Below are 12376 nucleotides of genomic sequence, written 5' to 3'. Positions count from 1 at the left end.
TCTTGTCTGAGCACATCCAAGTCCCAAGGTGATCATGTGCTTTGTAAGAATAGTGTTGGCTTCTCTCCATTTTGCCCCAAATCAGCCCAGAAATCATAGAATGGTTTGGGTCAGGAGGGACCTTGAAGATTTTCCAGTTCCAACCACCTTGCCATGGGCAGGGACCCCTTCCACTCCATCACGATGTTCAAAGCCTCAGCCAACCTGGCCTTGAACACTTCTGGATGGGGCACCCACAACTTCTCTGGGCAACCTGGGCCAGTGCCTCACCACCCTCACAGGAAAACATTTCTTCCTAATAGCTAACCTAAATCTCTCCTCTTTCAGCTTAAAACTGTTCCTGCTCATCCTATCTCTGCACTCCCTGATAAAGAGCCCCTCCTCAGCTTTCCTGTAGCCCCTTTCAATACCAGAAGGCTGCTCTAAGGTCTCCCCTGAGCCTTCTCTTCTCCAGGATGACCAAGCCCAACTCGCTCAGACTGTCCTCATAAGGGAAGTGCTTCAGCTATTGTATCATCTTCTTGGCCTCCTCTGGACTCACTCTAACAGATCAATGTCCTTTTCAGCTGCTGAAGGGATGCTCACTCACATCAGCTAGCACAGTATTTGGTCTGGCTGCAGATGACTCGGATCTGCTGGAAAACAGATGGCAGCTTCAGCTCAGAAAGCAAAAAGTCACCTAGGCTGCACAACTCGAAATTTATTTTGGACCTTTTAAACTCAAGAGAAATTCTCAGACCCTATCCAATCATTGCTATTCTCAGAGATTTTCTTTTTTAGGAAGCGGCTTGATAGCAAGCATGAGAAAAGCACTGATGTACAGAAACACAAAGCGCAACACAGGATATGGAGGCACTTTCAGAACAAAACAGACCTTTTGGGGTTTTTTAGCTTTAAAGAAAAGTTGACTCAGCAAATACTTCCTCTGCTAGTATTTCAACCACATGTTCCAGCAGAAGCCAGCACACATCTGGCACGCTGCAGTGTCACTGCCAGAATGATCCCAGCTTTGCTGAGCAACGGAAATGGAGGAACAGGGACCAGCAGCCCAGGCACCAAGCACTCCTGGAACACATACGTGGCAAAGGAGGATCACAGGAAGGACCTGCAGGAACCATGGACACCTCAGACTTCACAGGTCTTTCCCCAGCCCTTTCGCCAAGCAGCATCCACAGGCAATGGGAGCCACTGCCCCACAACAGACAAAACTCACCACTAGCCTAATGATCTTTGGTTCCTTCTGAACCAAGCAACTCTATAATTCTATGATCTAACTGTATGTTGTGGTCACATTGCTGACATCTGAGACTTTTTACAGTGTCCATGAGCCGGATGGCTGCATGTTCCACCCAGTGCTGTAGGACGTGGTCCCACTGAGCAGCAGAAACAAGAAGAGCACATGCTTGGAACAGCAGAAAAGCTCCAGCACCTGGAAACCGGAGCAAGCCGATGGCAGCATGGTCCTCCTAGTGTTGTAGGACGTGGTCCTGCTGAGCAGCAGAAACGAGAAGAATATGTGCTTGGAGCAGCACAGAAGCAACTGGAGGGGAGCGTGCTGGCAGGAAAGGTGGTGGCACGCTGGCAGGTAGGTGAACGTTGCAGCAGGTCCACGGAGCCCTGTGGATCTCAATCCAAGCCCAAGCAAAGCTTGCACTCCCTCTCGAGAAGGCTGCCAAGGCAATTTGCAATTATGGTGCTAATCAGCTAAATAAGTGCTGCTTTTCCTGCTTATCAGCTGTAAATTGGACATTGCTTGGAGCCTGGCAGGAGTGCTCAGCCATAGCTCCAGACACAAGAGCAGCAGCGCTATAAATATCTTTCCTTGGAGGCATTATCCTTCCCTCCATCCCCAGGTGCCAGGCTAAGGCAGCTCTTGATTTTACAGCAGAAATTGCAAAGCAAACCTTACAGTTCGGTACCACAAGCAGATATTGGCGACACGGAGGACCCTTGGGTTGAAGTTCCCAACCCAAGGGGGTGAGAAACACGGTGATGTGGGACTTCAAAGCCACAGGGACGTGGAGCTTCAAAGTCACAGGCTGGAAACCAGGCTGCAGCCCCTGTGGTTCTCCCACCACAGCCAAGATCCCAGGCTCCTCAGGCAAGGAAAATGGCGCTAAGAGGCCAGCAGGGAGAAACACCACGGAGCAGAGCGGGGGGAAGGCAGGCTGGGCACATGAACCCGCTGTCCCCAAGCCCCTGCGACACCGATGGGGACGGTGGAGCTGGGAACGAGCGGAGAGTCTGGATCCTGCACAGCAAGGGACAAATCGCCCCCCTCCCCGCCCCCCCCCAGCAGCTGGGAAGGCAATTCCTGCGGGTGGGAGCCTGCCGAGTGCCCGCTGCTTTATCTCCTGGCCTGGATCTGCTCAGATCTCCTTGGAAAACCACCCACAAACAGCATTCCCGGGGGAAGGGGTGATCCGGAGCCACTTCCCTCGCCTCTTCCCCGTCTCCCAAATGTCTGGCGCATTTGCATCCCAGCCCATTCAACCGCGACGCTTCCCCGAGGAGCCGGCAGGGAAAAGGGGAGCCAGGCTGGGGGGAGGGCAGCCGCGCTCCGGGATGGGCTCCATCCCCGCCGGGATCGCGGGAATCCTGGCCCGCTGCTCCGTCCCCGCCGCGTGGATCCGCATCCCTAAGGATGCCCGCGGCTCTCACCCAGCACCAGGAGCGCCCGCACCGCCGCCATCCTCCGCGCCGCCCGGTCAGAGCGCGCCCCGGCCCATGCCGCCCGCCGCCCCGCCCGCCATGGGGGGGCTTCCGGGGCGGGGCCGGCGCGGCGGGGCCCCGCGGGCACGGGTGGGGGGAGCTGCGCTGCGGGGGCTGTCGGGCGGGGGGCGGGCAGCAGAGACCCCTACGTGGGCTCCTCGCGTGTCCCGGGCACCGAGGATGCAGCAGAGACTCTTCACTGCGTGGGCTCCTCGCTGTGTCCCGGGTCCTTCCCCTCTCTCCATGGGCACCTCGCTCAGTGGCGGGGTAGCAGGGACCCCTGCATGGGCTCCTCGCTGTGTCCCGGGCATCGAGGAGGCAGCAGAGCCCCCTACCCTGCCGTCTTGGGACTCCTCGCGTGTCCCGGGTCCCTCCCCGCCCTGCATGGGCTCCTCGTTTCGTGAGGAGGTAGCAGAGACCCCTGCGTGGGCTCCTCGCCGTGTCCTGAGCGGCGCAGACCCCCTCCCCCGCCGTCTTGGGGCTCCTCGCTCTGTCCCGGGTCCCTCCCTTCTCTCCATGGGCTCCTCGCTGTGTTCCGGGTAGTGGGGGGGCGCAGCACAGACCCTTCTCTCCATGGGCTCCTCTCCATGTCCTGGGCAGGGAGGAGGTAACAGAAATTCCCTCCTTTCCTTTCCCTCCGTGGGCTCCTCACTGTGTCTCGGGCAGAGAGGAGGGAATGGAGCACCCTCCTTCCCCTGCATCGGCTCCTCGCCATGTCCCGGGCATCGAGGATGCAGCAGAGCCCCCTCCCTGCATGGGCTCCTCGCTCATTGGGGCGCAGCAGAGAACCCTCCGTGGGTTCCTCGCGTGTCCCGGGCATGGGGGGGGGGGGAGGGGGGTGGTCAGCAGAGACCCCTCCTTCCATGGGCTTCTCGCCGTGGCCCGGGTTCTTCCCCTTCCTCCATAGGCTTCTCGCTGTGTCCCGGGCAGCAGAGCCCCCCACCCCTCCTGCCTTGGGGCTCCTCGCTGTGTCCCGGGTCCCTCCCCGCCCCTCATGGGCTCCTCGCTGTCTCCCGGGCAGCCCGGGGGGGAGCGGAGCCCCCTCCTGCCCTGAGGCTCCTCGCTGTGTCCCGGACAGTGGGGTGGGGGGCAGCAGAGACCCCTCCGTGGGCTCCTCGCTGTGTCCCGGGCATCGAGGATGCAGCAGACACCCCTCTCTCCAGGGGCTCCTCGCCGTGTCCCGGGCAGGGAGGAGGTAACAGAGCCCCCTCCTTTCCCTGCACGGGCTCCTCACTGTCCCGGACAGAGAGGACGGAATGGAGCACCCTCCTTTCCCTCCATGGGCTCCTTGCCGTGTTCCGGGCATCGAGGATGCAGCAGAGCCCCCTCTCTCGCTGTGACCGGGGTCCCTCTCCTCCCTCCATGGGCTCTTCGGTGTGTCCCGGGAAGCGAGGAGGCAACAAGAGCTCCCTCCCCTCTCTCTATGGGCTCCTTGCTGTGTCTCGGAGCGCCCTGCCCTTTTACCATGGGCTCCTCACTGTCCCAGGCAGCGAGAGGGCAAAAGGAGCCCCCTCTCCCCCCTCCATGGGTTCCTCGCTGTGTCCTGGGCAACGAGGAAGCAGCAGAAGCCCCTCCCATCCCTCCATGGGGCTCCTGACTGTTAATGGCAACAGCTTCACACCCATGTAATTCTGGAAGCACAGGGGCGCCTGGAAGCCAGGAGCTCCTCACCCTGCTACGGGCAGAGGGCTGGACACGCAGCCCCAGCTATGCAACGCGTGGCTGCTCCTTGCTTCTCATCCGTGTCCCCCAAAGGCAGCGCACAGCTGTGGAAGCTGGCCTGGCCACCAGCAAGGCACAGGCTGGAGGCCTCCCTTCCCTACCCAATGCTTCCCATGGAGCCTCCTGCAGCTGCCGCTCTCAACACCAGGTTTCCAGCCGGTTTGTTAAGTCTCCAGATTGCTGGCTGCTTTTGGTAGTGCATGGAAGAATTGCCATCAGGCACCCCACAGTGTCCCCAAGAGCACTGCTGGATCCATCCCAGAGGATGCTGAAGCCTTGACTCAGCAAAGCCAGTGCCACGGGATTGGAGCATGCCTGCTGCCCTGCATAGTGGTGCCAGCCTGCACCTACACCAGAAGCCCCTGCCATTCCCACCTCCAGCAGGGCCTGGGAGACCATGGAGCTGCCCCAGGAAGGGCGCGTGGTGTGCGGCTTTACCAGTAACCGCAGACCAGTCCTCTCTCATAGGGAAGCCACCATTTCCTGCCACCAAAAGCTCTTATGGTTGTGGTTGGGGACCAAGCAGCCTCGGAGGAAGCAGCAACCTGTTCAGCATGCTCTAGAAAGCAAGTTTTACTTCCACCTGCAAGCTCAGGGCAAGCTAGCAAAGTAGTGCATGTGCAGCAAGAGGAAAGGTCTTGGTCCCACGCACAGTGGCTGACTTTGCTTTCCTACAGACACTGAGCCACCCAATCCCAGCCTCACATAAGGGAATTGCTTCTCCATCCCAGGAGGGAAGCCAGCACAGCACTGCTGATGTAGCTATCATCACTCTTATCTAAGGAGCAATTGCCACATCGGCCCTCCAAGCTGCAGGCTGCCACAGCACCTCCCCAGCCCTACCTATCTTTAGTGCCTCAGGGACAAGAACTGCACCACAGGATAGCCAGGAAACCACTGTCTGCTCTTGCTGTGCTTGCTCCTGCTCTGCCTGAAGCTCCCTTGAAGAGGAGTGTGATAACACGCTCAGTGCTTCTCTCCTCACAGCCACATGCCAGGAGGGCAAGCCTCTACTTCGCTCTTGTGAGACATCTGGAGTTCTGCTTTCAGTTCTGGAGTCCTCAGCACAGGAAGGGCATGGATCTGTTAGAGCGAGTCCAGGGGAGGCCACAAAGATGATCCAAGGGCTGGAGCACCTCCCATCCGAGGGCAGATTGAGAGAGTTGGGCTTGTTGATCCTTGAGAACAGAAGACTCAGGGGAGACCTTAGAGCAGCCTTGCAGTACTGAAAGGTGGCTACAGGAAAGCTGGGGAGGGGCTCTTTATCAGGGAGTGCAGGGATAAGACAAAGGGGAACAGTTTTAAGCTGAAAGAGTGGAGATATAGATGAGATCTTAGGAAGAAATTATTCACTTTCAGGGCGGTGAGGCACTGGCCCAGGTTGCCCAGAGGAGTCATGGCTGCCTCAGCCCTGGAGGTGTTCAAGGCCAGGCTGGATGAGGCTTTGAGCAACCTGACAGAGTGGAAGGTGTCCCTGCCCATGGCAGGGTGGTCGGAACTGAACACTCTTTAAGGTCCCTTCCAACTCAAACCATCCTATGATGATTCCTGCAGCCAACCAGCATGAATTTTCAGTCCCCGAGACGTGGTGCCCATGTGCTGTACAATCAAAGGAGCCAACTTTTTTCACAGGGGAAAAATGAGGCTAGAGGAGACCCCATCCAACAGAAATCCACCTTACCTGCAGGGGAATTGGCCACAGTTGTTTGTAGCAGCAATGTAAGCAGTGTGTGCACCAAAGCAGAGGCTGTGCCTGGCTGAACACAAGGCGGTAACCTGGACAAACATTAGAGTCCTTCTAACCAGCCACAGCCTTGCAGCCTGGAGCATCTTGAGGAGGGAAAGAGCAAGGCTCTTCCCAAGCCAAGTTGGGAACCCCCAATCCCCACCATCAGTGATCTGGAACTGCAGTGGTTTGATCTGTGTTTATTGACTGTTGGCAGTGCCAGCTTCCCCCAGGAAAGCGTGAGGGTATTTGTGGATGTGAAACTCACTGATCAATGCACAACACAACTCACAGCGGTGCCGCTGCTGCTGCTGTCAGACCTGTCCCTCTCAGCTTGCAGCAGGTCTGCAACAGCAAGGATGGACAAAGGCTGCCTGCACCCCAGTCCTGGCTGTGGGATGGTGATTGACAGCCAGGGAGGCATCCAAGAGTCCAAAGAGAGCCACCCCAGCAGGAAACATTCATGATCCACATCTCGCTTGTGGCGAGCCCTTTCCCCCTTCGAACGTCACTTTCCCTGTAGCAGCATTTCAGTGGCTCTGTTCAGGACCAGCATCCATTTTCAGAGGAAGCAGGCCAGAGCCACACCTCGTAAACAGTCACTTGCCTTCTGAGACATCATCAGCCTGTGACTTTGCCAACCACAAGCCCCACTAGCATACCTGGCACAGCTCTGCCAGCCCACGTCAGAGCTGAGAGAAGCCCAGGTCAGGCTAGCACATTGCACAAGCCCACGTACTGCCTTACATGAGCCCCCACCAAGTGTTTCCCACCAGCAGCCTGCTGCAGAGGCTCTCCTGGTGCCAGCTCCAGCACCAGCTGGCCACTGTGGACATAGATAAAGTGCAGCCCAAGCAGGTTTTCTCCTGGCTGTGCCCTTGCAGGGTAGAGTGAAAACCCACCCCGTAGTCTCCCGCTCTGTTGTTTTGTGGGCGAACAGTGGGTCAGGATGTGCATTTGTCTCCTTTGGGTCAGAACTGCCATCTACACCAGGTCCAGTCGCAAGCCAATTTGCAGGTCACCAAGAAGACTTACTCTGCTCGGCAGATGAACCAGACCTCATTGCGGCGCTGAGGGATGCTGGGGTTTTCATAAGAAGCAATGATGTAGGTTTCCCGGAGCACAGTGTCTGTGGACCCCAAGAGCTTCCAGAAGAGACTGATCTCTCGCAGAATTGTCTCCTCAGTGGTCATCCCATAGAAAACCCTGCAACAAAGGGTGCAATGTAAGCAACATTCCCTCTTCACATTCCCCCTTCCCATAGCCAGGCCTCCCCTCCCTTTGCCCAAAGAACCACAGCAGTTGTGTGGGGAGTTCATACACCCCTGCTAAGCTGAGAAAACACCTCTGGTTCTGGGGTCACCTGGTTATAACCCGGAGCGGTGCCCTCTCAGTGATGTGGATTTCAGGGTCCGTGGGAACAGGGGGGTTTTGCTGGAACACTCGTGGGAGATAATAGGCAGTTACAACCTCACGCTCCAGCTTGGTCCCCTCCTTGGTCAGGTGGATTTCATTGAGCACCGGGACTGTCATGCCCAGATAGCAACCTGGAAGGAGGTAGGAAGGCAATAGGCTCAGTGAGACAGCTGGGTCAGTGGTGGCAGCCCTCCTCCCGGCTCCAGGTGAACACCGGCAGGGCCCTCCCTCTGTGCAGCCTGCCAGCCCCCTCCAGCCCCTGCCTGCACACACCTACAGAGTTCTCCTTGCAGATGTAGCGCATGAGCTTCATGAAGCTCATGGAGATGCTCTGCTCATACATGGGCTCCCCCTTGGTGACACATGCCCACTTTCCAGATGGGTACTGTCGCTCCTCGTAGGCTGCTTCCTCGCACTGAAACAGGCCACAAAGACAAGCCAAGTCAGTGTTAAGCACGCTGAAAATACTGCAGCACTTGGGCAGCAAACCCACCACCTACAGGCAGGAAGTAGGGAGACAGGACCATGCCAAAATGAGACCCTCTGGCTAGGTCAGTGATGGGCAGGGGAGGCTGGAGAAGGCAAGGGGAACTGGCAGCACACGCACCTGAGACAAAGACACTTAACAGCATCAGGCAAAAGTCAGTGAAAGGAAAAGCAGAGGCAGGGGGACAGGGAGGTTTGGAGGCTCCTGGCATGCACAAGGATGTGGCACATCCTCAGCAGGGAACACAGGATTTTGTGTGCATCTCCAGTTGCTGTCCTGCCTACTCAAAAGGGTGTTCCTGATTCCAGGCACTCAAAGGCCTCCAGCAAGGCTGATGTGATTCTCAGATGCAGTGCCTTTTCCCTAGAGTCCTGCATGCACAAAGGATGGCAAGCATAAAAACTCCTACCCAGGAGAAGGGAAAGTCTGGCAAAAGAGCTCTACCACCCAGAAGAGCCATGAAGGCTGGAAAAGAACTCCTCTCAGATTCTTCTTCCACACCAAGAAGGGACAGGTGGAAGAAGAAACATGAACCCAGGTGGTGCAGAAGGGACAGCTTTGTGGGATGGGTCAGAATCTCTATTTCCGGCACAGGTGCCCAGTCTTCTGGACAAATCCAACGCAGAAGGGGGAATATTGTATCTGGATCTGCTCATAGCTCAACTCATGGCATGGTTATAATCATAGGTACTGCATAAAGAGGAGCTGGGAAGTTGTAGCCAGCACCTTCTTCCTCCTATCAGCTTGTTCTTCAGCCAGATTAAAGCAGTCATCAGACAACCTCATTCCACACAGCTCAAGGCACCATTCCAGACTTCTGTGCTCCACAGTTCCGCTGGCAGTGAGTAAGCCAGGAAGTTGTGACCAGCTTCAACACTGAGCACAGCCACCCAAAGCAGGTCTCTACTCAGAAAGCCAAACCAAAGGCAGAAGGAAGGCATCTGGGCTTGCTTATGTGCCTCAGTGGCATGCCAGGAAGAAGAGCACCCCAAAACACTGCAGGCCATGCCCGCTATTGTCCTACCAATCAAAGCAGAGCAAGAGCATTTCCCAAGCAAGGAAACCACCAGCCCCTCTAGACTATTTGCAACCCTCATGTCTGGTCCTTCTGCAGCCCAACAGTTCCATTAAGCACCACCACTCTAGAAGATGAGACTTGACCAAGAGAAAGAGTGAAGATGTTTCACACATACGCGGTGGCAGCAGGTTCCTGCCATATGAGCTGAGGAATTTGACTGAGTACTACCAGAGCAAGGCTCCATAGGTGGCATAAGAATTCATCTCCCTCCAAGAGGATGAGGGCTTGTAGCACTGACAGCTCAGAAGGAACGACCAAATACTACCAACTTGCCCAAGTCTGGGAAATGTCTCCAGAAGGGCCCCAGTTTGAGAGTCCACTCAGCACTAACGCCAGAAAAGGGCTCCTACCTCCTCACTCAGCCTCAGGGTCAAACTCCAAGAGTCTTCCTCAGGCAAGGAGAGAATGCCAATAGCAACAAAAGATTTTCATGCCCCACAAAGTCTTGGGGCCCCATTCCTGCCTGGGACTGGCACAGGCAGAAAAGAGCCCAGACTAAGTCCCTGGGACCCAGAAGACCAGAGGGAGTGGTGAAGCCTCAGTTCAGAGCCCTACAACCTACATGCTCAGACGTGTTTTACAGGCAGGAGTGCTGGGCATCAGCCCAGAAGAAACTGCTTAAGCTCTCCTCATACAGAGGACAATTGACAGATGTCTTCTTGGTAGCAAGCCCAACCAAGCCTGCAGAGATACAGGAATCACTCTGATGGGTGCTTCTTCACAGTGACTTCTCAAACCTGTTATGTGAGAGATAAGAGGATGAGTGCAACTTGCCCAGCGAGAACAGGAGACCTTCAAGCAGAAACTACCATGTTTGGGTCGAGAGCTGTGACAAACCACAACACATGCTCTGGTACGACAGCTAGGGTCACAGGCCCTGTGTTTCTCATGGAAATATCCTTCTCAACCACATAACTAGGACAAACGCAAACACAAACCCACCAACCCAAGGTGCTTTGAGCAAGGCGGAGAGCAGACTCCAAACAGAAAATTCACTCTCTTTGATGTGCCTACCCTAGTAGAAAATAGGTTGTTATTAGGAGGCAGCTGGAAGCCAGGAGGCTAGAGAAAGCAGCAAGATCAGTCCGATTTTAAAATAAAGGCTGGGAAGTTGAGCATTGCCAATACTCAACACAGAAGGAGATGTAGGAACCATAGAATCATCAAGGTTGGAAAAGACCTCTATGATCATCCAGTCCTCAACACAGAAGATGCAGGAATCATAGAATTATTAAAGTTGGGAAAGACCTCTAAGATCACCGAGCCCAATGGTGAGCACAACACCACCGTGCCTACTAAACCATATCATGAGGTGCCACGTCTACATGCTTTTTGAACACCTCCAGAATTGGAGACTCCATCACTTCCCTGGGCAACCTGTTCCAATGCTTCACCACTCTTCCGATAAAGAGATTTTTCCTACTATCCAAAAACCTTCCCTAGAGCAAGCTGAGGCCAGAGAGAATGTTGCACCAATCCAGAGTTGCCAACCTGGCTGCAATGTTTCTGCAGAAACGTCTATAAGGGTGATGTATGCAAGCCAAGATGTGGCCACCTTCCCTGCAAGGAAGAAGCTCTTCTGTTCTGCAGGCTGGCAGCAGCACTCGCAGCAGCCTCCCCGTGGGCAGGCAGCGGGCAGGAACGCTGGGTGCGCAGAGCAAAGCAGCGCTCACCTTCTCGTGCTGTGCGAGGGTAACGTAAGGCACAGGCTCACGAGCCTGGCTGTGCCGGGTCATCTGGACAATAGGACCTGCCATGTCTGCAACAAAAAGCACAGGAGAGGAAGGAGAGGCTTGTCTAGGGCTGGAGAGCAGGAATCCTGCTGTGGACCAGGTATGCCAACTCCAGTACAGTGCTGCTGGTCCCAAAGCCAGCTCATAGGGCACTGCCAGTCCTGAAGCCGGCTTGTAGGGACCTACTGGTCCCAAAGCCGGCTTGTATGGAGCTGAGGGTCCTGAAGCTGGTCATAGGGACCTACTGGTCCCGAAGCCAGCTCATAGGGATCTGAGGGTCCTGAAGCCAGCTCGTAGGTCACTGCTCATCCCGAAGCTGGCTGGAAGGGAGCTGAGGGTCCAAAGCTGCCTCGTAGGGTACTGCTGGTCCTGAAGACAGCTCATAGGGACCTAGTGGTCCCAAAGCTGGCTTGTATGAAGCTGAGGGTCCTGAAGCCATTTCGCAGGGTGCTGGTGGTCCTGAAGCCAGCTCGTAGGGAGCCGAGGGTCCTGAAGCTGGCTCGTAGTGTGCTACCCGTCCCAAAGGTGGCTCATATGGACCTACTAGTCCTGAAGCTGGCTCATAGGGAGCTTAGGGTCCCAAAGCCAGCTCACAGGGTGCTGCTGGTCCTGAAGCCAGCTCGTAGGGAGCTGAGGGTCCTGAAGCCAGCTCATAGGGCCCTACTAGTCCCAAAGCTGGCTTGCAGGGAGCTGAGGGTCCAAAGCTGGCTTGTAGGGTGCTGCTGGTCTCAAAGACAGCTTGTAGGGAGTTGAGGGTCCTGAAGCCAGCTTATAGGGACCTAGTAGTCCCAAAGCTGTCTCGTAAGGACCTACTGGTCCTAAAGCTGGCATGTACGGAGCTGAAGGTCCTGAAGCTGGCTCATAGGGACATGAGGGTCCTGAAGCCAGCTCGTAGGGTGCTGCTGGTCCCGAAGACAGCTCATAGGGACCCAGTGGTCCCAAAGCTGGCTTGTACGGAGCAGAGGGTCTTGAAGCCGGCTCATAGGGACCTACTGGTCCCGAAGCCAGCTCATAGGGAGCTGAGGATCCTGAAGCCAGGACATAGGGCACTGCCAGTCCTGAAGCTGGCTCATAGGGTCCTATTGGTCCCGAAGACGGCTCGTAGGGAGCTGCTGGTCCCGAAGCTGGCTTGCAGGGAGCTGAGGGTCCCAAGCTGTCTCGCAGGGAGCTGCCGGCCTCGGCAATGCCCCCTCGCCGTGTCCCCAGCTCTCACCTCGGGGCAGGCTCACCCGGTGCGTGCTGGCTACGGCTTCCCAGTGGGCGAACAGCCGGCTCCGCTCTTCCTCCTCCTCTTCCCCCTCCTCCTCCTCCTCCTCCCCGCCGGCTGCCGCCTCCTCTCCCAACGGATCCAGGTCCTCCAGCGTGATGCGCGACATCTCCTCCCGGAACCCAGGCGGACACCGCCCCGAGTGGCATCACCGACGCCGTCACCGACCCCGGCCCCGCCCCACGCGGCGTCCCCGCCCCCGGCCCCACGTGGCGCCGCCGTGTCCCCCCCGTTT

General features: G+C 56.6%; 2 protein-coding genes across 3 annotated transcripts in view; both read right to left on the bottom strand.

Annotated features, from left to right (window-relative positions):
• The window catches only part of PTK7 (protein tyrosine kinase 7 (inactive)), a 47340-nt gene extending 44580 nt beyond the window's left edge, over window positions 1–2760 (bottom strand). The window contains exon 1 of the mRNA XM_054063201.1: window positions 2662–2760. Within this exon, the coding sequence (XP_053919176.1) occupies window positions 2662–2692 (31 nt within the window). The 5' untranslated portion in view covers window positions 2693–2760. The remainder of the gene's footprint in view (window positions 1–2661) is intronic.
• A 3568-nt stretch (window positions 2761–6328) lies between these two features.
• Window positions 6329–12288, bottom strand: LOC104060472 (heme-binding protein 1). Of its 2 annotated transcripts, XM_009562270.2 has the most exons (5): window positions 12088–12288; window positions 10815–10900; window positions 7850–7991; window positions 7524–7707; window positions 6329–7366 (listed from the first exon to the last, which is right to left on the bottom strand). In XM_009562270.2, exons 1-5 carry the CDS (start codon window positions 12248–12250, stop codon window positions 7192–7194), a joined length of 750 nt encoding a protein of 249 aa, XP_009560565.2. In that variant the 5' UTR covers window positions 12251–12288; the 3' UTR covers window positions 6329–7191. The 2 variants fall into 2 exon arrangements, with proteins under 2 accessions (XP_009560565.2, XP_053919938.1); XM_054063963.1 differs by lacking the exon at window positions 10815–10900 and having other exon boundaries at window positions 12104–12288.
• Between the last annotated feature and the right edge of the window lie 88 nt (window positions 12289–12376).

This window comes from Cuculus canorus, chromosome 3 (assembly GCF_017976375.1).
Source record: "Cuculus canorus isolate bCucCan1 chromosome 3, bCucCan1.pri, whole genome shotgun sequence".
In the NCBI taxonomy this organism is placed as follows: Eukaryota; Metazoa; Chordata; class Aves; order Cuculiformes; family Cuculidae; genus Cuculus; species Cuculus canorus.
Note: the sequence above shows the minus strand (reverse complement) of the source record. Positions and strands in the feature narration are given on the sequence as shown.